The sequence below is a fragment of the Grampus griseus genome (assembly GCF_964374135.1).
Source record: "Grampus griseus genome assembly, chromosome: 3".
In the NCBI taxonomy this organism is placed as follows: Eukaryota; Metazoa; Chordata; class Mammalia; order Artiodactyla; family Delphinidae; genus Grampus; species Grampus griseus.
In genome coordinates this window covers 54,909,849-54,935,581 of record NC_139019.1, presented here as the reverse complement: position 1 = coordinate 54,935,581, position 25,733 = coordinate 54,909,849, and the positions used below count along the sequence as shown (strand labels likewise).

Sequence of the window (25,733 nt, the reverse complement as noted above, 5' to 3'; positions counted from 1 at the left end):
AAACTCAAAATGGATTAAAGACCTAAATGTAAGACTGGACACTATAAAACTCTTAGAGGAAAACATAGGAAGAACACTCTTTGACAAAAATCACAAGATCTTTTTTGACTCACCTCCTAGAGTAATGGAAATAAAAACAAAAATAAACAAACAGGACCTAATGAAACTTAAAAGCTTTTGCACAGCAAAGGAAGTCATAAACAAGATGAAAAGACAACCCTCAGAATGGGAGAAAATATTTGCAAGGAAGCAACGGACAAAGGATTAATCTCCAAAATATATAAAGAGCTCATGCAGCTCAATATTAAAAAAACAAACAACCCAATCAAAAAATGGGCAGAAGACCTAAATAGACATTTCTCCAAAGAAGACATACAGATGGCCAAGAGGCACATGAAAAGCTGCTCAACATCACTAATTATTAGAGAAATGCAAATCAAAACTACAATGAGGTATCATCTCACATCAGTCAGAATGGCCATCATCAGAAAATCTACAAACAACAAATGCTGGAGAGGGTGTGGAGAAAAGGGAAACCTCTTGCACTGTTGGTGGGAATGTACATTGATATAGCCACCATGGAGAACAGTAAGGAGGTTCCTTAAAAAATTAAAAATAGAATTACCATATGACCCAGCAATCCCACTACTGGGCATATACCCAGAGAAAACCATAGTTCAAAAAGACACATGCACCCCAATGTTCATTGCAACACTATTTACAATAACCAGGTCATGGAAGCAACCTAGATGCCCATTAATAGATGAATGGATAAAGAAGAAGTGGCACATATATACAATGGAATATTACTCAGCCATAAAAAGAAACGAAAGTGAGCTATTTGTAATGAGGTGCATAGACCTAGAATCTGTCATACAGAGTGAAGTAAGTCAGAAAGAAAAAGACAAATACCATATGCTAACACATATATATGGAATTTAAGAAAAAAAAATGTCATGAAGAACCTAGGAGTAAGACAGGAATAAAGACACAGACCTACTGGAGAAGGACTTGAGGATATGGGGAGGGGGAAGGGTGAGCTGTGACAGGGCGAGAGAGAGTCATGGACATATACACACTAACAAACGTAAGGTAGATAGCTAGTGGGAAGCAGCATGGCACAGGGATATCGGCTCAGTGCTTTGTGACCGCCTGGAGGGGTGGGATGGGGAGGGTGGGAGGGAGGGAGGCGCAAGGGGGAAGAGATATGGGAGCATATGTGTATGTATAACTGATTCGCTTTGTTATAAAGCAGAAACTAACACACCATTGTAAAGCAATTATACCCCAATAAAGATGTTAAAAAAAACATAATGGAAAAGAATATGAAAAAGAATGTATATATATATAGATAGATATGAATACATGTGAGCATAAATATATATATATACCTGAATCACTTTGCTGTACAGCAGAAATTAACACAACATTGTAAATTAACTCTACTTCTATAAAATAAATTAAAAAAAATAAAAAAAAAGATGTGGTACATATCTGAGTAATGGAATATTAGTCAGCCATAAAAAAGGGACGAAATTGGGTCATTTGTAGAGATGTGGACCTAGATACTGTCATACAGACTGAAGTAAGTCAGAAAGAGAAAAACAAATATCGTATACAAGCACATATATGTGGAATCTAGAAAAATGGTACAGATGAACTGATTTGCAAGGCAGAAATAGAGACACAGATGTAGAGAACAAATGTATGGACACCAAGGGGGGAAGGGGGGGTGGGATGAATTGGAGATTGGGATTGACATATATACACTAATATGTATAAGACAGATAACTGATAAAAAAAATAAAGTGACACTCACCATTTGACATACTTGTACACTGACAAAGAGCTTCTTATCAATGTTTTTAATTTCTTACTCTTAAGTGTTAACAGCCAGCCAAGGAGCACTGGACATTTGAGGAAATCCTCCAACTTAAAAGAAAGAGACCTAACAAACAAATATAAAAAGAAACTCCAGGGGACTTCCTCGGTGGCACAGTGGTTAAGAGTCTGCCTGACAATGCAGGGGACACGGTTTTGAGCCCTGGTCCGGGAAGATCCCACATGGTTCAGAGCAACTAAGCCCATGCTCCTCAACAAGGGAAGACACCGCAATGAGAAGCCTGTGTACCACAACGAAGATTAGCCCCTGCTCGCTGCAGGTAGAGAAAGCCCTCACGCAGCAATGAAGAACAGACAATTCAAGGAGAAGAAAGCTAAGAAATAAACATAAAAGTTATTTATATCATCAGAGAAAGAAAAGTTAATAATGCATCCACAAGCAAGTTTTAGAAAGAGCTCTTGGAAATTAAAAATATGATAACAAACATTAAATATTCAATAGCAGGTTTGTAAAAGAAAATCAAGAAAATTTCCCAGAAAAAAGGGCAAAAAGACAAAGAGATGAACTATAGAAAAGATAAGAAATTTAGAGGATTATTCCACAAGGTCTGACATACAACAAATAGCAGAGTTCTAGAGAAAAAGACAAGAGAAAATGCAAAGAGTAAATTATTAAAGAAATAGGGCTTCCCTGGTGGCGCAGTGGTTGGGAGTCCACCTGCCGATGCAGGGGGCGTGGGTTCGTGCCCCGGTCTGGGAGGATCCCACGTGCTGCGGAGCGGCTGGGCCCATGAGCCATGGCCGCTGGGCCTGCGTGTCCGGAGCCTGTGCTCCGCAATGGGAGAGGCCACAGCGGTGAGAGGCCTGCGTACCGCAAAAAAAAAAAAAAAAAAAAAAAAGAAAAAGAAATAATACAAGAAAACTTCCCAGGACTAAAGGACATGAGTTTTATAAATCCATGTCTGAGTGCCTTGCACAATAAGTGAACGAAAGACTCATCTCATGCCACTGTGTTGGTGTATAACATTTAGAATAAAGGGAAGGCCCTAAAAGGAAACAAAATCAGATAGCATACAAAGGATCTAGAATCAGAATGGAATGAGACTTTCAAAAGCAATGTCGAAAGCTACAAGATTCTGTGGGAAAATGATTTTCAATCCATAGTTCTGTATCCAGCCAAACCATGAAACAGTCATGAGGTAGAATAAAGGCATTTTTAGATTTGCAAATTCTAAAATTATCTCCCATGTACCCTTTCTTAGGAAGTTATTGGAGTGTGTATTCTCCTAACAAAGACGGAAATTTAAAAAGAGGAAGGGGAATTCCCTAGTGTCCAGTGATTAGGACTCTGTGCTTCCACTGCAGGGGGCATAGATTCGATCCCTGGATCCTTGGTTGGGGAACTAAGATACTGCATGCTGTGCTGTGCAAAAAAAAAAAAAAAAAAAAAAAAAAAAAAAAAGGAAGATGTGGGATCAAAAAAACAGTAATTCCAACACAGGAGAAAGGCAAAAGAAATTCCCAAGACTTTAGGTGATCCTAGGCTGACACTTTTTAGTTGGCCTGAGGAGCAGTCAGTACACGTTGGAATAGAATGATAAGGAAGGTGGGTTCTAAGTGGGACATCTCCAAGCAAAAAAATGAAATTGATAACTTACTTGAGGTATTTGAATGCACTGAGAAGAGATTTACACTTCTGGTGGAGTTGGAGATTAATGAGCGATAGGTACAGAAAAACTAGGCAAATCAAAATAAGCAAGGCACTATTAAATCTGGAACAAACTAGCTGTTAAAAGAAAAATTGGAAATCTAATCATAATACGGTACTTAGGGCACTTTGGTAAATCATATGGTCATAAAATAATTAAAACACTGAATACTGATTTAACCCCAAATTAGGGTTCAATTATATTGGAACGGTGGGGAGAGGGGGGGGGGTTGTGTTTGAATGTGCATGTGTGCTGATAGTATAAAAGAGCTAAAAACCCTCATCTTCCATTGTTAGAAGTTAGTGGGTAATGTTTAAAACTGTATAACAGCTACCAAAAAAATAGCAATAGAAGAAATTTATTGAGAATTATGACTGTAAACAGCAAATCACACAGTTAAAAGAATAGAAAATGATTCTTTTTAGAGAGCAGGAATGGGAGACAGGGGCGTGTTGATTTTGTTATAAGTTTAAAAGAACTATTTGACTTTTTTTTTTTTTTTTTGCGGTACGCGGGCCTCTCACTGCTGTGGCCTCTCCCGTTGCAGAGCACAGGTTCCGGACGTGCAGGCCCAGCGGCCCAGCGGCCCAGCGGCCATGGCTCATGGGCCCAGCCGCTCCGCGGCATGTGGGATCTTCCAGGACCGGGGCACGAACCTGTGTCCCCTGCATCGGCAGGCGGACTCTCAACCACTGCGCCACCAGGGAAGCCCTGCTTTTACATATTTTTATATGCTCAGTAACTATTGCCTTCTTGTGAGGGCAGAGACCATATCAGACCTCTTTGTATCATCCACCCGGCTTTGTACGCTTTAGGCATTTAATGCATCTGTTGCCTTTAACAAAAATGGTTCCCACAGATTAATTTAGGACTGTTGCCTTGGGACGGTGATCAGGACTCTGCGCTTTCACTGCAGGAGGCGCAGAACTAAGATCCCACATGCTGCGCATTGTGGCCAAAAAAAAGGACTATAGCCTTGATTGCATAGGACTACAAGGGCTTGATCACCTTATATTCACTGGATCTAAACCCTATCATTTTAAGTCAGAGAATAAGCAACTGGCCCTTAGACCACAGCTGTGGGGGAGAGTCTGACTCCTAGGCCAGCCAGTGTCCAGCCCACTATATCAATTTTAGTCTTTCATGTTAGGCATTCCTATCCTGCTCCTATGGAAAATCAAGGCAACCGACAATAGGAAACCCTACTTGAAATAAGGCATTTGAAGAGTATAAGTCACTGTAACTTACCTGATGATTTTTAAAGAGCTAGAAAATGAAACCCCATATGATTACCTAACAGGTCTGTGGTTAACTTTTCCTTCCTTCCCCCCTCCCTTCCTTCCTTCCTTCCTTCCTTCCTCCTTCCCTCCCTCTCTTTATTTTGGTTGTGCCGGGTCTTAGTATGACAGGCAGGCTCCTTAGTTGAGGCTCCAGGGCTCCTTTGTTGTGGCATGCAAACTCTTAGTTGAGGCATGCATGTGGGATCTAGTTCCCGGACCAGGGATGGAACCTGGGCCCCCTGCATTGGGAGCGCGGAGTCTTAAGCACTGCGCCACCAGGGAAGCCCCTTGTGGTTAACCTGTAACCTTGTATTCAAATATCTTCAATGCCCTGCTCCTAACCTTCATAATCACAGGTCTACTAACTCCACACCCACACCCGAAAGCCATGATGGTGCAAAACTGAACTACTGATGGGTATACACACTTTACTCCAGAGGAAATTAATCCCCTTGCCTTCTATTTCCAACCCCACTGGTCTCTTTGATCTATCAAATGCCACCTCCTTTGTGAAGCCTCACCCTCTTCCCTTCAGCTAAAAGTAACTTCTCCATTTTCTGAACTTTGCCACTCCCTTACGGCACCAAATCTCTCTAAATCTTGAATTATAGTTACATACATCTTATCTTCCCTACTGTAATAAGCATAGTGAAGGCAGAGTTTGTGTCTGATTTTTTACCTTAAACAGCGAGCTTATGGGTAAGAGGCAATGAACATGCTGCTTAGTCTACCCAAGTCCCCATCATCTCTCATTTAGGCTTGGGCAAAAGCCTTCTAACTCTTCCTTGGATTCTACTAGGCTCTTCTATCATGATCCTTTTGAAACACGTCAGCGAGTCAGTTCCTTACTCAAAGCCCTTCACAGACTTTCCATGTCCTCACTATACCACTTGACTAATTTTGCTGCTATCACACTGGCCTTCTTGCTTTTCTTCTATCATGCTAACCACCTCCTGCCTCAAATGCCTTACATTTGATATTCTTTCAGGATAGAATAGTGGCTATTAATAGACTACAGGACTTCCCCGGTGGCGCAGTGGTTAAGAATCCTCCTGACGACGCAGGAGACACGAATTCGAGCCCTGGTCTGGGAAGATCCCACTTGCCGCAGAGCAACTAAGCTCGTGCACCACAACTACTGAGCTTGAGCTCTAGAGCCTGCGAGCCACAACTACTGAGCCCACGTGCCACAACTACTGAACCCATGTGCCTAGAGCCCATGCTCCACAACGAGAAGCCACCGCATGAGAAGCCCGTGCACCGCAATGAAGGGTAGCCCCGACTCGCCACAACTAGAGAAAGCCCGCATGCAGCAACAAAGGCCCAATGAGCCAAAAATAAATAAATAAATGAATAATAAATTTATTAAAAAAATAGAATACAGTCTAAGATACTAGGTACCATTTGCTTCCTTACTCAAATCAGGTTGTCTTCCCCCATAGAGATCCTTTTTGGCCATTCTCTAGCACCCCTGTTAAGGGTGAAACCAGAGTGCCTGGTTTGGACAGTTGGCTTTACCACTTACTGGGTGTATGATCTGGGGGCAAGTTAACCTTTTTCTTCCTCAGTTTCCTCATCAGTAAAATGGGGATAATAATTACACATATTGATTGCTTAGAACACTGCCTGCCTGGTACACAGCAAGGGTTCAATAAGTTATTGCTTTTCCTCATAGTGCTCATCACAATCTGACATTTTTACATATTAGTCTGTGTCCTACACTTGAAAGTAAGCTCCTTTAGGGCAGGACTGTTTTATTGGTGATTTTATCCCTAGCTCCTAGAGCAGTGTCTTGCTATAAAGAACTTCAATGCATTTTGTTGAGTATGAATGGATTTATTCAATGTTTAAAAAAAATAAACTACTGAATTGTATTATTTTCTTAAATAGGCTTTCCATAACTGTGTGAATATTAATATTGACAGATCTATGTATTGTACTTTGTTGCAGAGGAAACCTCCTTGGCCTTTAGTTTTTTTTTTTTTTTTTTTTTTTTTGCGGTACGCGGGCCTCTCACTGCTGTGGCCTCTCCCGTTGCGGAGCACAGGCTCCGGACACGCAGGCTCAGTGGCCATGGCTCACGGGCCCAGCCACTCCGCGGCATGTGGGATCTTCCCAGACTGGGGCACGAACCCGCGTCCCCTGCATCGGCAGGCGGACTCTCAACCACTGCGCCACCAGGGAAGCCCCCCTTGGCCTTTAAATTCAAGTGGAAAATAGCCACAAAGAGGAACAATGTGTCTGAAAAAAATCTAGTCCACTATACTGTGTTATTGAACTAAATCAGTTATAGCTAACTTATTATGTGATAATACCAGAGTACTAGGAGAAAAAATGGATAATTGTGTGCTTACCACACAGTAGCTTCAAATAATTACTAGCAAATTATAAAAGCACTTGAAAAAGAAAATGCATAAGTTATACTTAAGATTTTGACAATTGTATACACCTGTGTAACCACCACTGTGCTCTAGATATAGAACACTTCCATCACTCCAAAAAGATCTCCCTGCCCTGTTTTTTTCTAACAAACTCCCAGTCTTTGCAAGGCAAACACGTGGCAGGCAAAATAACGACCCCCAGAAAGATGTCCTTGTCCTAATGCCCAGAACCTGTGAATATGAACATACCTGTGACTATATTACACGGCAAAAGGGACTTTGAGATAGGGGATTATCTGGTACCTGGGTGGGCCCAAAGTAATCACAAGAGTCCTTAAAAGTAGAGGAGGAAGACAGAAGAGTGAGTCAGAGAAAGGTGCCACAGTGGAAGGAGAGGCAGGAGAGATTTGAAGTATAAGAAGCACATGACCTACTCTTGCTGGCTTTGAGGATGGAGGAGAGGGGCCACAAGCCAAAAAATGCAGGTGGTCTCTAGAAGCTGGGAATACCAGCAAAGGAACAGGAACCTCAGTCACGATCATTAGGACTGAATTCAGCTAACAACTTGAATGAGCAAGGAAATGGATTCTGAGAGCCTCCAGAAAGAAATGCAGCCCGGTGGCAACTTGATTTTAGCCCAGTGAGTCCCATACTGGACTTCTGACCTACAGAATTGTAAGATAGTAAATTTGTGTTAAGCCCTAAACTTGTGGTAATTTGTTATGACAGCAATTGAAAATTAATGCTGTATTGAAAATTTCTATGCTCTATCACTATAGAGCTTATTCTTCTTAGTCTTCTCTGTTTTTGTACTTTATATACATGGAACCATATAGTAGACCTCTTTTGTGGCTGGCTTCTTTCAATTATATGTATATATAAATATATATATATAAATATATATATAGACACACACACCCACACACACACACCCATATATATATATATTTTTGTCGCACCCTGCAGCATGTAGGATCTTAGTTCCCCGACCAGGGATCGAATCCGTGCCCCCTGCATTGGGAGCGAAGAGTCTTAACCACTGGACTGTCAGGGAAGCCCCTCACCTGTAATGTTTTTGAGATTCACTTATATTGTTTGTAACAGTAATTTTTAAAAAACTGCTGAGTAAGTAGTCCATTGTAAATACACCATAACTTACTTATCCATTCTCTCGATGATGGACATTTGGATTCTTTCCGGTTTTGGGGTCTCAAGAAGATGTACATTCTTGTACCACTCTTTTTATAGACATGTTTCCATTTCTCTTGGGTAAATACCCAGGAGTAGAACTGCTGGGTCACAGGAGAGCTGTATGCTTAACGTTAAGAAGAAATGGCCAAACGGTTCTCCAAAGTGGCTGAAATTTCAAATTCCTACTGGCAGTTTGTGGGTTCCAGTTGCTCCGTATCCGTGAATTTGAGCAGATTGTATTCTCATTTTACGTATGAGGAAAAAAAAGATACCCAGAGAGGCTGATTTGCCTAAAGTCATATGGTTTGTATGAGCCAGAACCAGGGCCCTGGTGCTCTCCATACTGGAGTTTACCTACTTTCCATCTGTACTCCCTCACCCTTCAGTGTTGCATTCTCTCTCATCTTGATAGTTGTCCATCACATTAGTTTAATTTTCTTGCTATTTTTATGCCTTCCAAGGGAAATGACAATTAAAAAAAATGTAATATTTATTGTACCTATCTACTTAAAATTTTTTAATGTATAAAAATTACATTAAAACATCAATATGCAATTATTTTCCCACCACTCAAAAATTTTAATATGTATTGAAGATTCTGGACCAGAAAATGTGTAAAGAGAAGACAAGAAATATCAAAATAACTTATAACAAATTTCTAAAACCTCTCACATTTTAAATTTGTAAGACAAAAATATGATTTAAATACATGTTTGCCATTATGGTATAGATAAGAAAATAGTATCCATACTAAAATTAATTCATCCTACTTATCAAAATTCCTAGTATAAGAGTGAAAATACTCAGATGCTTATAAATAGGTATTCAAAAGTTTCTCTTGGTCAACATTCTTTGGTGTTCATAAAACTGCATATATTATTATGTATCTATTTATCATACAGTCTTTTCAGACTATACATTCAGTTTAAATTGTAAATAAAAAAATATAGATATTACTATAGAAAGTAGTTATAGAGTAAGTATTTTGATTTCATAGTGCCCAAGGGTTTATGAACAAGATTTACTTATTAAACTTTAAAATAACCACCTAATTCTTTGATATTTCTTCTACATCTACGTGTTCCAGAAATTTAAAAAAAAGTTACATCTATAGGCAGAAAATTAACTCTGAGTTGACAGTTATTTATGACTCTCTCCACTGGCTGTTCCACAACATATGAAAAGATGAAAAGCCTAGCATTGCTTGGATACCAGCTTAATAAGCAACTTGGAATGCCAGATGCATAACAAGAAATGGAATATTCTACTTTAAAGGAAGAAGACAAGAGTGAATAACATGAACACAACTTAGTCTAAGTTCTTTACCCTAATAAAGTAATTATTCATTTGCAAACATTACCAAAAGTAAAAAAAATTTATTTTACAGAGTGGTTGGCTTTTGTAATACATCAAAAACTGTTATGTTATCCTTCACTATTCTCACTGCTGCCTCATATCAGTGGTTGAAGTTTCTCCCAAATAATTTAGTTTACATTTAAAGTGGCAATACAGGTTTTACTTAATGGATTTAAGTTATAATTAGAAACCAGTTTTATATACAGAAAATCCATAAATATAGACCTTTTATTCCTATTTTATCCTAGGGCTATGCAAAAAATTGACTAAAAATTTTTCATTTGGGTCTTTGTAATAAACATGTAAATACATTATTTACAATGGAGATGCTTTCTTACAGAAAGTAAACACACAGAAGTTATTTTGGTCTTCACTAGAATCCATCATTATATGTTCACTTTTGAAGATGATATGATACATCATGTTCACTTAAATTTTAAGTTTCCTGTTTTATACGTAATTTAAACAATTATTTTACTTGTACAATTAACGCTTCATTCTGTATTTAAATTTCCTTTAAGAAAGATTCCTTGATCCAACTGTAGGGAGCTTTAAAATTTTTTTCAAATACCACAAAATGTTTCTGTACAATTATGTGCAATTTTCTTCCTTCTGGCGATATTATAAATACCCGGTCATTTCATCTTCATTGTTCATACCCCAGGGGTAATTCCCAAGTTATCTCACATGATGTAAGTACCATCTTTGTAGTATTTCATGGACTCCATTTGTTTTGTCATAGCCAGAACATCATGAAATCCAGTACTAAGGCCAGACATATGTTGAAAGTATGCTTCTTTTTCCACTTGAATTGTTAAATTGTTTACTCCAGCATCTTTAAGTATTCCTGTAACCTGTTATAAAAATCCATACATTTAAAAGCATTTAGATTAATGCATTTAGTGCACTTGGATTAAATAATAGATATCACATTTTTTAAAATAGCCACAGATAGTCAATGATAAGTTCTTAAAATAATGTTTATTATTTAGCTGGTCAAATATTACATAGGATCTTTTAGAAGGCCAGTAAATCACTGACCTGACATTCAAAGTAGAAAAGGAAAACAGCTACTGTTTCCAATTCGGTAGGTCTAGAATAGGGATACAGGAACTGTTTTGATCCTTATCTCCAACCATGACACATACCTGCCAACTTTATTATTATTATTAACTTAGGACTATATTTATAATAACTTATTTCTTGACCATCTATTGGGAATTACAAATTGGATTACAAATGAACGTTTTTTTACATTAACTTAAGCTTGTCCTCCACATACTAAAACTTGACTTTATTTTTTACCATTTTTGGATATAAGACAAATCTAGATGTAAAAAAACAACTTATCCTTGGACAGCTGTAAGAATGATATTTTTAAACAATTAAATGACTACTGAGCTGTATAACTTACAATGTGTGCAATTACCTCAACTGAAATTATTTTAAAAACTTAAGATTATTACCTGCTGTACTATTCTTTGTTCCAGCACATCAGATGTCACCTGTATATGAATTGTTCCTGCCACAATATTGGCAGAATGACGCCAAAAATGTGGGTCTCGGTATGATATTAATCCTTCAATTTTCTGTAGCTGTCAAATAAAAGGAGAGGTGATATAAATGGATTTGAAGGCTAATTTACTGAACACAAAGCAGTCTTTCTAGTCCAGAAACCATTATTAAGCTGATTAAAAAAAAAAAGTAATGAGAGCCCAGAAATGAGAAAGGAATGGGAGGGACAACTAACTTCAAGTAAAGGTGTCTAAAATATTTTGACCTGGCAGTGATGCCAGGGAAGGAAGTCTGGAATAGGAAGTGAACAGAGTTACACAGGTGACTTTAAACCCATTTTCACCGATGTAAGATGTACTTTGCCTAGTCTAAACATTGGATACGTTCAATAAACCATGTTGTTTCCTTTATATTGATACAAACATTCCAGTATTATTTGTTATATTTGAGATAACACATGCAAAAGCTATCCTTCATGTTCAACAACAGAGGGCTATAAATTATAGACTATCCACACAATGTAACACTACCCTGTCATTAAAAATGTATTAGAATATTTACCAACATGACATAATTAAGTGGGGAAAAATTTACAAAGCAGTACAAAACATTTTTTTGGCCATTTTTATTTTAAAAATATTTTTATACAGAAAAACGACTCAAAAGTGTTTCTGGGCTTCCCTGGTGGGGCAGTGGTTAGGAATCCGCCTGCCAATGCAGGGGACATGGGTTCAAGCCCTGGTCCGGGAAGATCCCACATGCCACAGAGCAACTGGGCCCGTGCACCACAACTACTGAGCCTGCGCTCTAGAGCCTGTTAACCACAACTACTGAGCCCACATGCCACAACTACTGAGGCCCACGTGCCTAGAGCCCGTGCTCTGCAACAAGAGAAGCCACCGCAATGAGAAGCCCACACATCGCAATGAGTAGTCCCTGCTCACCACAACTAGAGAAAGCCCACGCACAGCAACAAAGACCCAATGCAGCCAAAAAAACAAAAAAACAAATAAATAAATAAATAGATAAATTAAAAAAAAAGTGTTTCTTTCCAGGTGGTGAAATTATATGTGATTATTATTTTTTTCTTTTTTCTACTTTGAAGCTTTCTGTAATGGATATGTATTATTTTTGAAATAAAAAACTTTCTTTTTTAGTAGGATGTATTAGTCACCAATTATGAGAAAGTGAGAAAACTTTACTAATTTTATTTATGAAACCAGTGGGTTAAGATGCTATACCTTAAGTATTCAAGATGCCAACTGTTCATCAGCAGATCCTAATTACTTTAATATGATATGTCAGGGACTTCCCTGGTGGCACAGTGGTTAAGAATCCACCTGCCAATGCAGGGGACACAGATTCGAGCCCTGGTCCGGGAAGATCCTACATGCTGTGGAGCAACTAAGCCCACGTGCCACAACTACTGAAGCCCGTGTGCCTAGAGCCTGTGCTCCGCAACCAGAGAAGCCACCGTAATGAGAAGCCCGCGCACCGCAACGAAGAGTAGCCCCACTCACCGCAACTAGAGAAAGCCCGCGCACAGCAACGAAGACCCAATGCAGCCAATAAACAAATAAACAAACAAATAAATAATAAGATATGGCAAACCACAAGCTGAAATACATTCTATTTTGTGTTTGGGTTTTCTATGAATTGCCTGTTTATATTATCAGTCCATTTTCCTACAAGACTGTCATTTTCATTTCTCATTAGGTCAACTTATTTAATTTCAAATACTATTTTAAAAGGAAGAAGACTAGTAAACAAATTATACACAGTACCTTTTCTAAGGCAATATGTAGTTCTTTTTCATATTCTGGTGGCAGTCTCAGAAGGAGAACCTGACAGGCATCTTTAATCAGTGGGACAACACTGAGAAATATTAATATAGCGATAAAAAGAGAACAGAGGGGATCAGCAATGAACCATCCAAACTGCTCTATAAGAATGGTGGATACGATCACACCAATACTGCCAAGTGTGTCTGCCAAAACATGTAGAAATACACCTACAAGTAAGATACATAAAATATTAAAAATTAAAGCACATTTAATTTAGTTCTTTTATTCATTCTACAAATATTACGAGGTACCTATTATTCACCAGGCACTCTGCTAGGGGCTGGTACTTCAAAATGACTAAACATGGTCACTTCCATCAAGGAATTCATGGCATAGTGGTGAAAGTAAGGATGTGGGCAACTATTACCAGTGTGGTGAGTTTTATGATGGTGTGTGGGAAAGCTTCCTAGAAATCATACATGAGCCAAGTTTTGACATTACCTAAATTATTTCTACTAAAATATCAGAATAGGGAATTCTCTGGTGGTCCAGAGGTTAGGACTCCGCACTTTCACTGCTGAGGGTGAGGGTTCAATCCCTTGTTGGGGAACTAAGATCCCACAAGCCATGCGGTGTGGCCAAAAAAATAAATAAATAAATAAAACATCAGAATAAATATCTCAACATAAATGATACTTCCCCCATATTTTTTTTCAGTACAATAAAAATTTCTTAGTTCTTTTATAGTGAAAGTGCGTAATGCACAGTTTCCCTTGCAACTAATATTTACTCAAATGTCGCTATGAAAAGGACTCTATAATTACAATAATTTATTTTTAAAAATTGACATTTATGAACAGTTGTGAGCATTTTCTGTAACAGATGACTTTAGATCTCTTTTTAGTTACAGGTTGGTTTTTTAAAATAAAATTGTACCAAGAGCCCAATACTTAATACAAATAAACAATGTCAATTCAGAACACAGTTGAAAGGTAGGACAGTATCCGGCAAGGACTCACCCCTCATGTTAGCATTCATGCCTCTGCCTGCAGATCCGTGGCTGTGACCGTGCCCATGGTCACTGTGTCCATGCACATGGTGTGAATGGCTGTGATCAGAGGAGTGACAGCTTCCTTGAGAAGCTCCATGGGTATGGTTATGGGCATGGCTAAAGGCACAGATACCAATAAGGTTTACTATCAGCCCTCCAACTGAGACTGGCTAGCAAAAAAGAAAAAAGAAAACCTTTAAATTTGTAATTAAAAAAATAAACTTGTTATTTAAAAGTTATTATGTTGCTATATATGTTTTTTGGTTTATAATTTTGAAAATATTCATAGTAAAACCTCATTAAATTCAATAAGAAAATTTTAAAAGTGTGAATTTTAGAAGAAGCATTTAACTTTCAAATACCAAAGTGCTCACAAGTAAAAGGATTTAGATTTGCTTTAACTAAATGATTAAGAATAAAAATGTACTTGATTCAGGCTTTATGAATAAATAAATGATGCTAAAGTTTTGTTTTGTTTATTTAAATAACGAGTTTGAAAGTACTGCTTACTAGAGCAAGTATACACTGTACCTGAAATCTCATTTATATTACTAGGTAAATATCAATACTTTAAAAGGCAATGATTGTAATTTACTAATGAGTGGATTACAAATAAACACAGTCTTACTGTTTCTTAACTATAGTAAAATTTCCCAAAGTAAAAAAAGTACAATGGAAAAGCATTTTTTAAAAAACAAAGTAAATGAGATTATCTTGATTTAATGGTGCCACAATAACACCCCAAAGGATACTTACCCTTGATTATCCCCTCTTACAAAATGATTTTGAATAGTAGCTCTAGCTCAGAGCACTATTTAATTTACATACATCTACAATTTCTCCTTTAGAGAAATCCATTTGTTTTATTTTTAATTTTTTAAATTAAAAAACAAATTTTAACATCTTTACTGGAGTACAATTGCTTTACAATGGTGTGTTAGTTTCTGCTGTATAACAAAGTGAATCAGCTATACATATACATATATACCCATATCCCCTCCCTCTTGCGTCTCCCTCCCACCCTCCCTATCCCACCTCTCTAGGTGGTCACAAAGCACCAAGCTGATCTCCCTGTGCTATGCAGCTGCTTCCCACTAGCTATCTATTTTACATTTGGTAGTGTATATATGACCATGCCACTCCCTCACTTCGTCCCAGCTTACCCTTCCCCCTCCCCATGTCCTCAAGTCCATTCTCTACATCTGCGTCTTTATTCCTGTCCTGCCCCTGGGTTCATCAGAACCATTTTGTTTGTTTGTTTTTAAGATTCCATATACATGTGTTAGCATATGGTATTTGTTTTTCTCTTTCTGACTTACTTCACTCTGTATGACAGACTCTAGGTCCATCCACCTCACTACAAATAACTCAATTTCGTTTCTTTTTATGGCTGAGTACTATTCCATTGTATATATGTGCCACATCTTTATTCATTCATCTGTTGATGGATACTTAGGTTGCTTCTATGTCCTGGCTGTTGTAAATAGAGCTGCAATGAACATTGTGGTGCATGTGTCTTTTTGAATTATGGTTTTCTCAGGGTATATGCCCAGTAGTGGGATTGCTGGCTCATATGGTAGTTCTATTTGTAGTTTTTTAAGGAACCTCCATACTGTTCTCCATAGTGGTTATATCAATTTACATTCCCACCAACAGTGCAAGAGGGCTCCCTTTTCTCCACACCCTCTCCAGCATTTATTGTTTGTAGATTTTATGATGATGCCCATTCTGACTGGTGTGAGGTGATACCTCATTGTAGTTTTGATTTGCATTTCTCTAATGATTAGTGATGTTGAACATCCTTTCATGTGTTTGTTGGCAATCTGTATACCTTCTTTGGAGAAATGTCTATTTAGGTCTTCTGCCCATTTTTGGATTGGGTTGTTTGTTTTTTTTGATATTGAGCGACACATATCTTAATTGTGGAAGAATGAAAAACTAAACTACAGTTATAAGTCAATGTTGCTAAAAGGAGATTGCACAAGATACAATGGGAATATTCAGAAAGGGAAATCTAACACACTTTAAGGTGGGAAGAGAGGGACTAAGGGAAAGTATCCCACCAAAGGTAACTTTAGAAGTAAAGCCTAAAAGGGCAGAAGTGAGGGAAGGGCGTGAGAACTATAAGGAACAGCGCATGTAAAGATTTGGAGGTACAGGGAAAACATTAAAAGTTGCCATAGCAGTAATTTAATCTAGAGTAAAGCCTTTGAATATTTCCTCAGGTATTCAAAAACACATCTTCAAACAAAAACGTTTAATAAGGCAGAAAAGAAACTGTTTTAGGATATTATCTAATATTTGACTACTAGCGTAGAGAAAAGTGTATTAATTAATTTCGAAGAGTCAGCAGTGTAAATGTAAATAGCAAGATAGGAAGTTATGTTAATTTAAATTAAAAAATAAGTAAATAAAACCTTCCTAGGTCAGTAACTACAAGTAGTTAAACTTTAGCAGGGAAAAAGCTGTATGAGTTTGAGCAGAAATTCAAATAGGAAAATGAAAAGACTTACTGTTAACATGTGTGTGTCTAATTCCGGAGGATCAATTAATCTAGCCACTGATTCCATAAACACGAAAAAAGCTATTACCACTAGAAAAAGCCCATTAATAAATCCAGAGAGAATTTCTATTCGGCCATACCTAAAAATGTAGAATATATTTTTAGAAAAGGAAAATGACAAATATTTTTAAAGTATAAACATTATTATGTTACAAATGAGGAAATGATTTTCAATGACAGATTTTCAATTACACAAATAGTAAGACTAGAAAATTACCAAGATTATAAATATCATACTAATGCTGGAAGGTTCTTTCCATACATATATGTTTGTTGAAATCTTATATATTTATCAAAGTCCTTTGTCAACGTCCCTTCTTACACAAAGCCTGTCCTAATTTCTTAGCAAGAAGTTATTTCTCTCTCCTTTAATCCTTTGGTGTTCTCTGTATCTCCGTCACAGCACATAGATTGGGCTTTGTATCAAAATTTTTTGTAATTTGGGGTCATCCATCTTTCAAAATATAAACAGTTGAAAGTAAGAGCTGAATTTATTAACCTATTTACAATAGTTCTTATCAAAATATCTTGCACAAATCAGGGATTCTAATATTCGCTGAACTGAATGATGACTTAGTGAAAGGATACTGCATCATTTCACTAATGATGACTTAGTGAAAGGCTACTGCATGCATAGCCACTTTAAATTCTCTTTCTAACTGCAAAGATGTGAATGACCATGAACATTCCATTACCTCAAAGAAACACTGTTGGCCAAATAGCTCACTATTTAACTGATTTTTTGCTATCTACCTATGAGAGGGATTTGTCAGGGAGTATATAGTCTTAAGCTTACTGCCATTCAGTATTTATCAAATGCTTGGTTTAGTTTCTCTTATCTACTTCAAATTAAAGAAAAATGAAGCTCTGAAAAATTAAATTTGTATTAAAAGTAGTAAAATTTTATTCTATAAGATGGAATTTGCTACAAGCCTTGACAGTCAGGGTACCTACCCATAGGAGAAAATCCGAGTTGCTTTCCATCTACTCATCAGGGCTGCAAAAAGTCCCATGACCAAAGCAGAGCAGTCAAAGAGCATGTGAAATCCATCTGAGATCAGACCCAGACTATTGGTCAACACGCCATAGAATAATTCCACAAAGGTAAAAAGCTAAAACACGTTGAAAAAAAAATAGGAGAGGAGTATGTTGGGAAATACTGTTTCAAGAGAGATTTATCAGAATTTAATCATAAGGATTTTAACCTTTAGTTACCCAAACCTTACTTGAAGATATTATATAACTGTCTCTTTCGTTATTTAACTGGTTCTCATACAAGAAACCTCATTTCATATAAACTATAAGAAATCAAGCTAAATCAGATATGTCTATCTTATAAACTACTTAAAAGGGGATAGTTTTATTTATATGTCTGTAGAACTAAATAAACTAGACTATAAAATGTTAGCAAACTGGTCGGTAGTGAGATCTTATAAGGAGTAGATAAAAATCTTTTTTTCTTTTTGGCTGTGCCGTGTGGCTTGTGGGATCTTAGTTACCCGACCAGGGATTGAACCTGGGCCCCTGGCAGTGAGAGCAAGGAGTCCTAACCACTGGACCACCATGGAATTCCTGATAAAAATCTTTATAAACTACTATATCTACTAATTTGAAATAGCACACTAAACCAACGTTTTTAAAATACTTCAAAAAATTGTTTGTTTAAGTAGTATGAATATGATCCTGTAATCTTTCTAATACTTAGAGAAAATATAATTTTAGCCCATTTCTAATTACTAAAATTATTCGGGAATTACTAAAATTATACCAGAACTGTCAAAATTAAAAGATTACGCTTTTAAGATATGCCACTAATATTTAAAACTCTTACCAGATTCAAGCACAAGAAGTAAAAGATCTGTCTAGAGTCATTCTCCTCAAGAATTTGTTTTAGTGATTCCTTAATAAACCTAGGGATTGACTGGGAGCTATGCTGAAAAGCATCACCCATGAAGTTATAAAGAGGTGTTCCTTCAGGAGAATATCCAATTAGGGTACCTTTCTGTCCTCTCTTAGAAGGAGATGATAAGATGTTGGCAGCTAGAAACGGAAGAAGAAAAAAAAAAGGGATATTACAAAAGTTTAAAAAATTTAAGCCACCAAAACCCAACACAGTATCTATCAGCACTAAATGTATGAAGCATTGAACAAATTCCCAAATTTAGTAAATGACTGAACATCAGAATCCAAAAGATGAAATTTGCTAAGAGGAAAAATGCTTACACAAAATGAAGAATATAGCGCTCACTACCACTCCTCCAGAAAGGACGTGTTCTGTGCTCTCCTGGTGTGCTGCTTTGTTTATGGCCCGAAGCTGGTCTGTTATTGGATGCGTCCAAAAATTTCCAAAAAGTAGAGCACTAATAAAAATGGGAAAGGATCCATATCGGGCACATTTGGAAACTTCCATTTTGACTGAACAAATGGAATCGACATAGAAATCCAGGATCATGACCAAAAAAACAACCGTTGTGAAAGGCATAATGAGAGAAAACCAAGACTCGACTTTACTCTAGAAATTAAAAAAAAAATTTGTTAATACCATACGGGTATAAAGTTCACATCTTATATTTTAGTTAATCCCTTTATGTATAAACAAATATTCCCATGATTCAATATGATTTATAAAATGCCAAAATATAAGAGTTATAAGATATTGGCACATTTTCCTAGTATTCCCCAAAGTATTAAAAAAAGAAGCATTATTGTTTAATAATTTTATAAATACTTGGTGATATATAATCCTTGGGTTTGTGGGTAGGTATTAAATTATTATTAATATTATTATTAGTATTTAGCTGATTTCTGTGGGCCACAGGAATGGGAGGGATATATAAATGTAATAGTTCTTGATAATTTAAAGCCACTTGTAACATCAAATTGAAATAAAATACAATGTACTGAACTAAAATCTATAAATAACAGCAATTTATTTTACTTATTACCAATAAATTCCTGCTCTTACCTCAGTTGTCACAGAAAGAACAATGACCCATGGGCATAAGAGAAGCACAGAAACAATATGGGATAAAGCTTGAAGACGTTTGGTTCCACCAACATCTATAGAGAGTTTTCTGGAAGCTGTATGAAAACCAACTTTACAACACAAAGCCAGTACTAGCAATAATACTCCACCCTATGAGTAAAAGTAGATAAATCTCATTAGAAACACACAGTTCAACACTCAAGCCTTAAATACATAATATTTAAAGAAATGGAGCTAGCATGTTTTTTCCATAACCCAAATTACTGAACTACTTAAATGGCTGGCAGTACTGTAAATTACTGATAACTTATTTTAAATGTACTTTTATAGCTACAGTTGCTGTAACTTTTCAGAATCTCTTGATCACCTTAGGAACAAAGAAAAGAACATACCTTGTGATCTGCCACACCTAAGAAGGCAATGGCTGTGTAAAGCATGTGAGTTAGAGCACTGTCATGATGTCCTTCAGCTAAGTGAGTTGGAGTGAAGGAAAAAAAATTCCAAATATTAACTCTTTGAATCCTGAAGTCCTCCTGGAATTTTAGCTACATTACTTTGGGTTGACTATACACTAATCTGAGGGCAAACCTGACTATCCTCAACAATATGTTTCCCTTAAAAACAAAAGGAAATAATTAAAAATTTAATTTTGGGACATGATTTATAAATTAGAATGGCCTATATATATTTCTTTTGTTGTCTCCAAAACAATTATAATAGTGCTTAAGGCACAGTTGTTAAATTTTAGTGCTTAACCTCCAAAAGACATAGGCATGCATACTCTAAAGAGGACAAAGGGACAAGAGCAAGGAACCTCCTTAGATCACTCCTATCCAATGGAATTGGATATGCCATGTAAAAATCAGTGCTAAATGTGTTTCTAAGCCATTGACCACATAAGCCTCAGCAAAGCAAGCAACAGGCAAAAGAGGGTACAGTGGGCAACAATTGTCTAACAATCAACCTGGAGTTCTGCAAAGTCATGCTGTCCTCTTTCACTGTAACGAAGTAAACTGACATTAGTTAACTAATAGGTTTTACAGCAGTATCAGTAACCAGAAGGATCAAAACTGGTGTTCTGAGTCCTGCTAAATGGAGTGGGCAAGGGTATGTAGATAGGAAAGAACAGTGCATGACTGCAGAGGAAAATGAGTAGATATATTTGATTGGAAAGTTGGGTTTATATAAGAGACAAGTGGGGGATGAGTTGGAAATAATAATTTAGAGCAAGAGGGAGAATACCAGGTTAAGGAATTTGAACTTCTTCTTTCAGGCAAGATGCCAAAGGTTTTTCATTTAATCTCAAAAAAGTTTCTATTTAATAATTGCCACTGACTTCTAAAAGGAGCATTTAAATTGTTAAATTACGAGAGCAAATAGATTGATTTTGTTGAGTGGTAAATCACCTATTTTTTTTTTAATAGCATCAGGACACTCTAAAATATTCTTTCATTGTCCCTAAATTTCTGAAAACTTAGGGTGCTGTAAAAGATATTGAGATGCTATAAAATATTTAATTTAGAATGAATTTATTCATTATTTGAATACTGATTTAGAATACCTACATCAACCTATGAAAGTTTCATTCATGATTGATCAGTATAATTCAGTCACTCCTTCATTTCCCATTGTGCCAGACTAAAAAACTCCGATCTTTTGCAAAAGGATACGGTGTTCAGCCATTTTAGCCATGAGATCATCATTGTCGAAAAGCAATAGGCAGATCACAGCAATAATGAAAAAAGCAGCCCCTCTTGTCTGAAAATGAAGAGAATAACAGCAAGAATAGCTTTTTCAAGTGTTGATTTTTAAGACCATGACTATACAAATGCTAAAGAAAATTTTTTTCAGATAAATATTTAAAGAAAAAATAACATCTGACATGAAAGTCCTTATACTGTACAATATAAATTTACAGTATTAACAGTAAGATACAAAAGTAAAGAGCTCCAACAAATCCTGTAGGGTATTTTTAGGGCACTGGACAATTTGACAACTTCAGTTGTCTCCTTGCTAGTACTGATCAGCATGTTACCACGTACAAACCATTAAATGTTCACAGAACTAATCTTCCTAACTGTTACTTTGCTTCTGTTTGAAAAGCCCAAGTAACTAAGGAATAATTAGTAGTGACCTAATTTATTCTACAACATGCAAGTAATAGAGAAGACAGCTGATTTACAATAATGTCAGTAACCTAGTTACCACTCTTCTAGGGAAAAAGAACTAAGAGGGCATGTTAAGAAAATTAGTAAAGTCATCTCTAATAGCTAGTAAAGGTATTAAAAGCTGAATACACTTCTTATGTTCTCATTCCAGGGAAAGGATTTTGACAAGAGAAAATTATAGAAAGGGCACACTATCCACGTTTATGCAAATACTTCAGAATTTTTGGTACAAAAGCAATCTAAATAGCATTATTATACACTCCCTATTTACAAATTTATAGGTGTAATACCAGATATTTTGATAAAATAAAAATTTTAAGTGAAAAATGAGGATCCTATTTTATTCATTATATGACTACCACTACATTTGATAAATTCTCTATTAGTGTGGTAGGTATTTTGACAAAAGTTAGTATACATAAACCACATAATTTAAAATTTCATAATTTTCATTGAATCAGGACAAGGTAACATTAACAATACCCAAATATGGAGAATATAACTTAATCTTTTCTTAGCAAAGAGGGCAACTGAGAATTTTGTGATGCTTCAGAGTCAGACTAAGGAAAAAAAAAGTCACAGTCCTGGCGAGATGCCCAGATTCATTATTGACACTAATGACAGGATATTAAGATCCATACTCTCATTTCTGATTAGTGCAGTAAAATGTTTGTTTAATGTTTTAAAGTCATTTGTATTTCTTCTGTGAGTTGTCTTTTCCTGCCCTTTGCTCATTTCTATTGAGGATCTTCAGCATTTTTTTAAACTATTTGAGTGATTATATTTAAAAAAAAAAAAAGTAGGGGCTTCCCTGGTGGCGCAGTGGTTGAGAGTCCGCCTGCCGATGCAGGGGACACGGGTTCGTGCCCCGGTCCGGGAAGATCCCACATGCCGCGGAGCGGCTGGGCCCGTGAGCCATGGCCGCTGAGCCTGCGTGTCCAGAGCCTGTGCTCCGAAACGGGAGAGGCCACAACAATGAGAGGTCCACGTACCGCAAAAAAAAAAAAAAACAAAACTTTTATCTGTGGCAATTTGTTATTGTTGTTAGTTTGTTGTTTGCACAATGATTTCTGTTACACAGATGCTTGTAATCATTATGCAGTCAAATGTACGTGGTTTCCCCTTTGTGATTTTTTTCTACTGGTTTTATGCTCAGAAAGTTCTTCTCTGTCCACAGATTAATTATCCATCTATATTTTATTCTGTGCTTTTACAAATATCTTTTTTTTTAACTACAAAAATCTTCAATCCACTTGACATTTATTTTGGAGTACTCTGTGAGTGAGGGGAAAAGATTAAATAGTGGCATATGCTTTAATACCCAAGGATCCAATTTGAAATCTACAGGCTGGGTAGACTCTGCTCTACTTGGCATGTTACTTTGTTCACTTTATTTTATTCATCTGCCTCCATTATTTAGCCTGAAAGCCCCTTTCAGAACAGAAACTATTAAACCTTATTTGCCTTTATTTCTCCTTTCCTCTGTAACGAGCACAATGCGTCATGCATAGGAAGCATTTAATTTGGTAAATAAAAGTATTGTAGGTGTAAGTTATAATTGCACATTGGTGATGCATTTACTGAAAAGAGATTAATACTTAAATTATGGAAGATGAATAGGGTCACCTAGTTGGCAAAACATTCATCAGACTTTAAATATAACAAGTTCTTAGGGACGTATTTTCCAAAAATGATGTATAGGAGTTAAGAATGAGAGAGGGGAGGGATCAGGTATAGCATGAAGGAGATGTCTGTGGTGATCAATCAGTCCTGCACCTTGACCGTGGTGATGGTTACACAAATCTACACACACACACATATACACACGAGTGTATGTAAAACTGGTGAAATCTGAATAAGGTCCATGGATTGTACCAGTGTCAATTTCCTGGTCTTGATAGTATAAGAGCTGGGTAAGAAGTTACTATTGAAACTGAGTGAAGGGCACAAGGACCTCTCTGTACTATATTTGCAGCTTCCTAGGAATATATAATGATTTCAAAATAAAAAGTAAAAATCAAAATGGTTGTGAGAAAAATTTATAATTAGCAGAAAAAGCCTCTGCATTCTTTTAAATGGTAAAGGATAGTATTTTACATGTACACTTTCAATTTTCAAGTAATGAATAATGTAAAATTCTACCTTTGCTGGTCCTCCTCCAGAACTAGTGAACAAAACACTGAGCAGTGAGATGACAACAATATCACTGTGCTCGAATAGCAGCAAAGTCCTACAAAAATAAAACATTATCATTCATGAAATATATCTGATCTTTATCAGGAAGCATGAATTCAACGAGAGTAAGGGAGAAGAAAATAAATCTTTCCCCTTGATTTTCATAAAACATTATGGGAAAAATAAACATGTACAGCTGTTTTGGAAAATATTCTGGCATTATCTGTCTTAGGAAGGTTGAAGCTACAAATATCTAATAATACCACTTGTAGGATTATATCATACAGGTTTCTTGTATATATGTACCAGGAAACACTTATAAGATACCAGCATTGTCTGCAATAGCCCAAAACTAGAAACAACCTAAATACCCACTGATGAGAGAATGGATAATATAATTTAGAGTATATTCATTCAAAGGACTATTATACAGTGGTAAAAATGAATGAAATTCTATGAATATATTAAGAAATACAGAACTGTATACTTTAAAAATGCTACAAACTGAATGTATGTGTCTCCTTCTCTCCCCCATTCATACGTTAAACTCAATCACCAACGTGACGGTATTAGGAGGTAATGAACACCTTTGAGAGGTGTTTAGGTTATGAGGGTGAAACACTCATGAATGGGATTATTGCCTTTATAAAAGAGACCACAGAGAGCTCCCTCGCCCTTCTGCTATGTGAGGTTACAGTGAAGAGACAAGACGGCTGTCTATGAACGAGGAAGCAGTCTCTCACCACACACTGAATCTGCTTTGCCTTAATCTTGGCCTTCCTAGCCTCCAGAACCATGAGAAACAAATCTGTATTTTTTAAAAGTCACCCAGCCCATGGTATTCTTATTATAGCAGTCCCAATGGACTAAGACAAAAAGAGTGAATTTTAGGTATGTGAATTACATTTCAAAAAACTAACACAAAAGTGAATGAACTATATATATGTGTATATATATATACACACACACACACACACATACATACATACATACACACACACATACTCTACATGCATCAAAATGGGCAAATCTCAAACACAACACTGAATGGAAAATGTATGCTGCACAAAAATACATGCAATGTAATTCTATTCATATAAAGTAGAAAACTTGCAAAAAAGAAATGTGTATATATATGGTAAAACTATAAAGAAAACCAAGAGAATGAAAATCAAAATTTAAGATGCTGGTTACATCCAATGGTAGGGGGAGAGGGGGATACACAGGGCAACAAAGGAACTGGTAAGGTTTTATTTGGGGGGATACATGAATGTTCATTTTTTTTATATGTATGAATATTAAAAAAAAATAAAAACATTATTGCCAGCTAAAGGGAGCTTATAGGATCTACATGGGAACAGATTTTCAGCTGCTCATTAGAAAAATTTTCATTTTTCTTCCTTATTCAAAAATCTGTAATGAGAACACAGTAGTGATTATTTTAGTTCTGTTAATATTTGGGAGATTACAATAAAAAAAATATATCAGCAGAATGATACTAACTTAAAATAAGACAGGCAATGAAACACCAAAGGAGTCTTTCTAATCAAGAAACTGAATGACAATTTTAGTAAAAGAATGAGAGGGGCAGTGTTGGCAGAGGAGCTGGTGGTAGTGAGTGGTTGTAAGGGCAGAAGTAGATGACTAAATAAGGAGCCAAGGAAGAATTTAACAACTTTCCCCCTTCCTTCCCTAGCCTAACACACAGGGACAGTGATTTAGTAACAAACAG

At 36.5% G+C, this 25,733-nt stretch overlaps 1 protein-coding gene across 1 annotated transcript in view; it reads right to left on the bottom strand.

The window, feature by feature from the left end:
• Positions 1-8,972: 8,972 nt before the first annotated feature.
• SLC30A5 (solute carrier family 30 member 5) overlaps positions 8,973-25,733 on the bottom strand; it is a 29,952-nt gene continuing 13,191 nt past the window's right edge. The window contains exons 5-16 of the mRNA XM_082650908.1: positions 23,969-24,056; positions 21,329-21,416; positions 20,051-20,127; positions 19,638-19,808; positions 18,896-19,184; positions 18,504-18,712; positions 17,627-17,784; positions 16,623-16,752; positions 14,078-14,279; positions 13,059-13,285; positions 11,226-11,354; positions 8,973-10,613 (exon numbers count right to left, since the gene is read on the bottom strand). Coding sequence (XP_082507034.1) covers positions 10,443-10,613; positions 11,226-11,354; positions 13,059-13,285; positions 14,078-14,279; positions 16,623-16,752; positions 17,627-17,784; positions 18,504-18,712; positions 18,896-19,184; positions 19,638-19,808; positions 20,051-20,127; positions 21,329-21,416; positions 23,969-24,056 — 1,939 coding nt within the window. The 3' untranslated portion in view covers positions 8,973-10,442. The remainder of the gene's footprint in view (positions 10,614-11,225; positions 11,355-13,058; positions 13,286-14,077; positions 14,280-16,622; positions 16,753-17,626; positions 17,785-18,503; positions 18,713-18,895; positions 19,185-19,637; positions 19,809-20,050; positions 20,128-21,328; positions 21,417-23,968; positions 24,057-25,733) is intronic.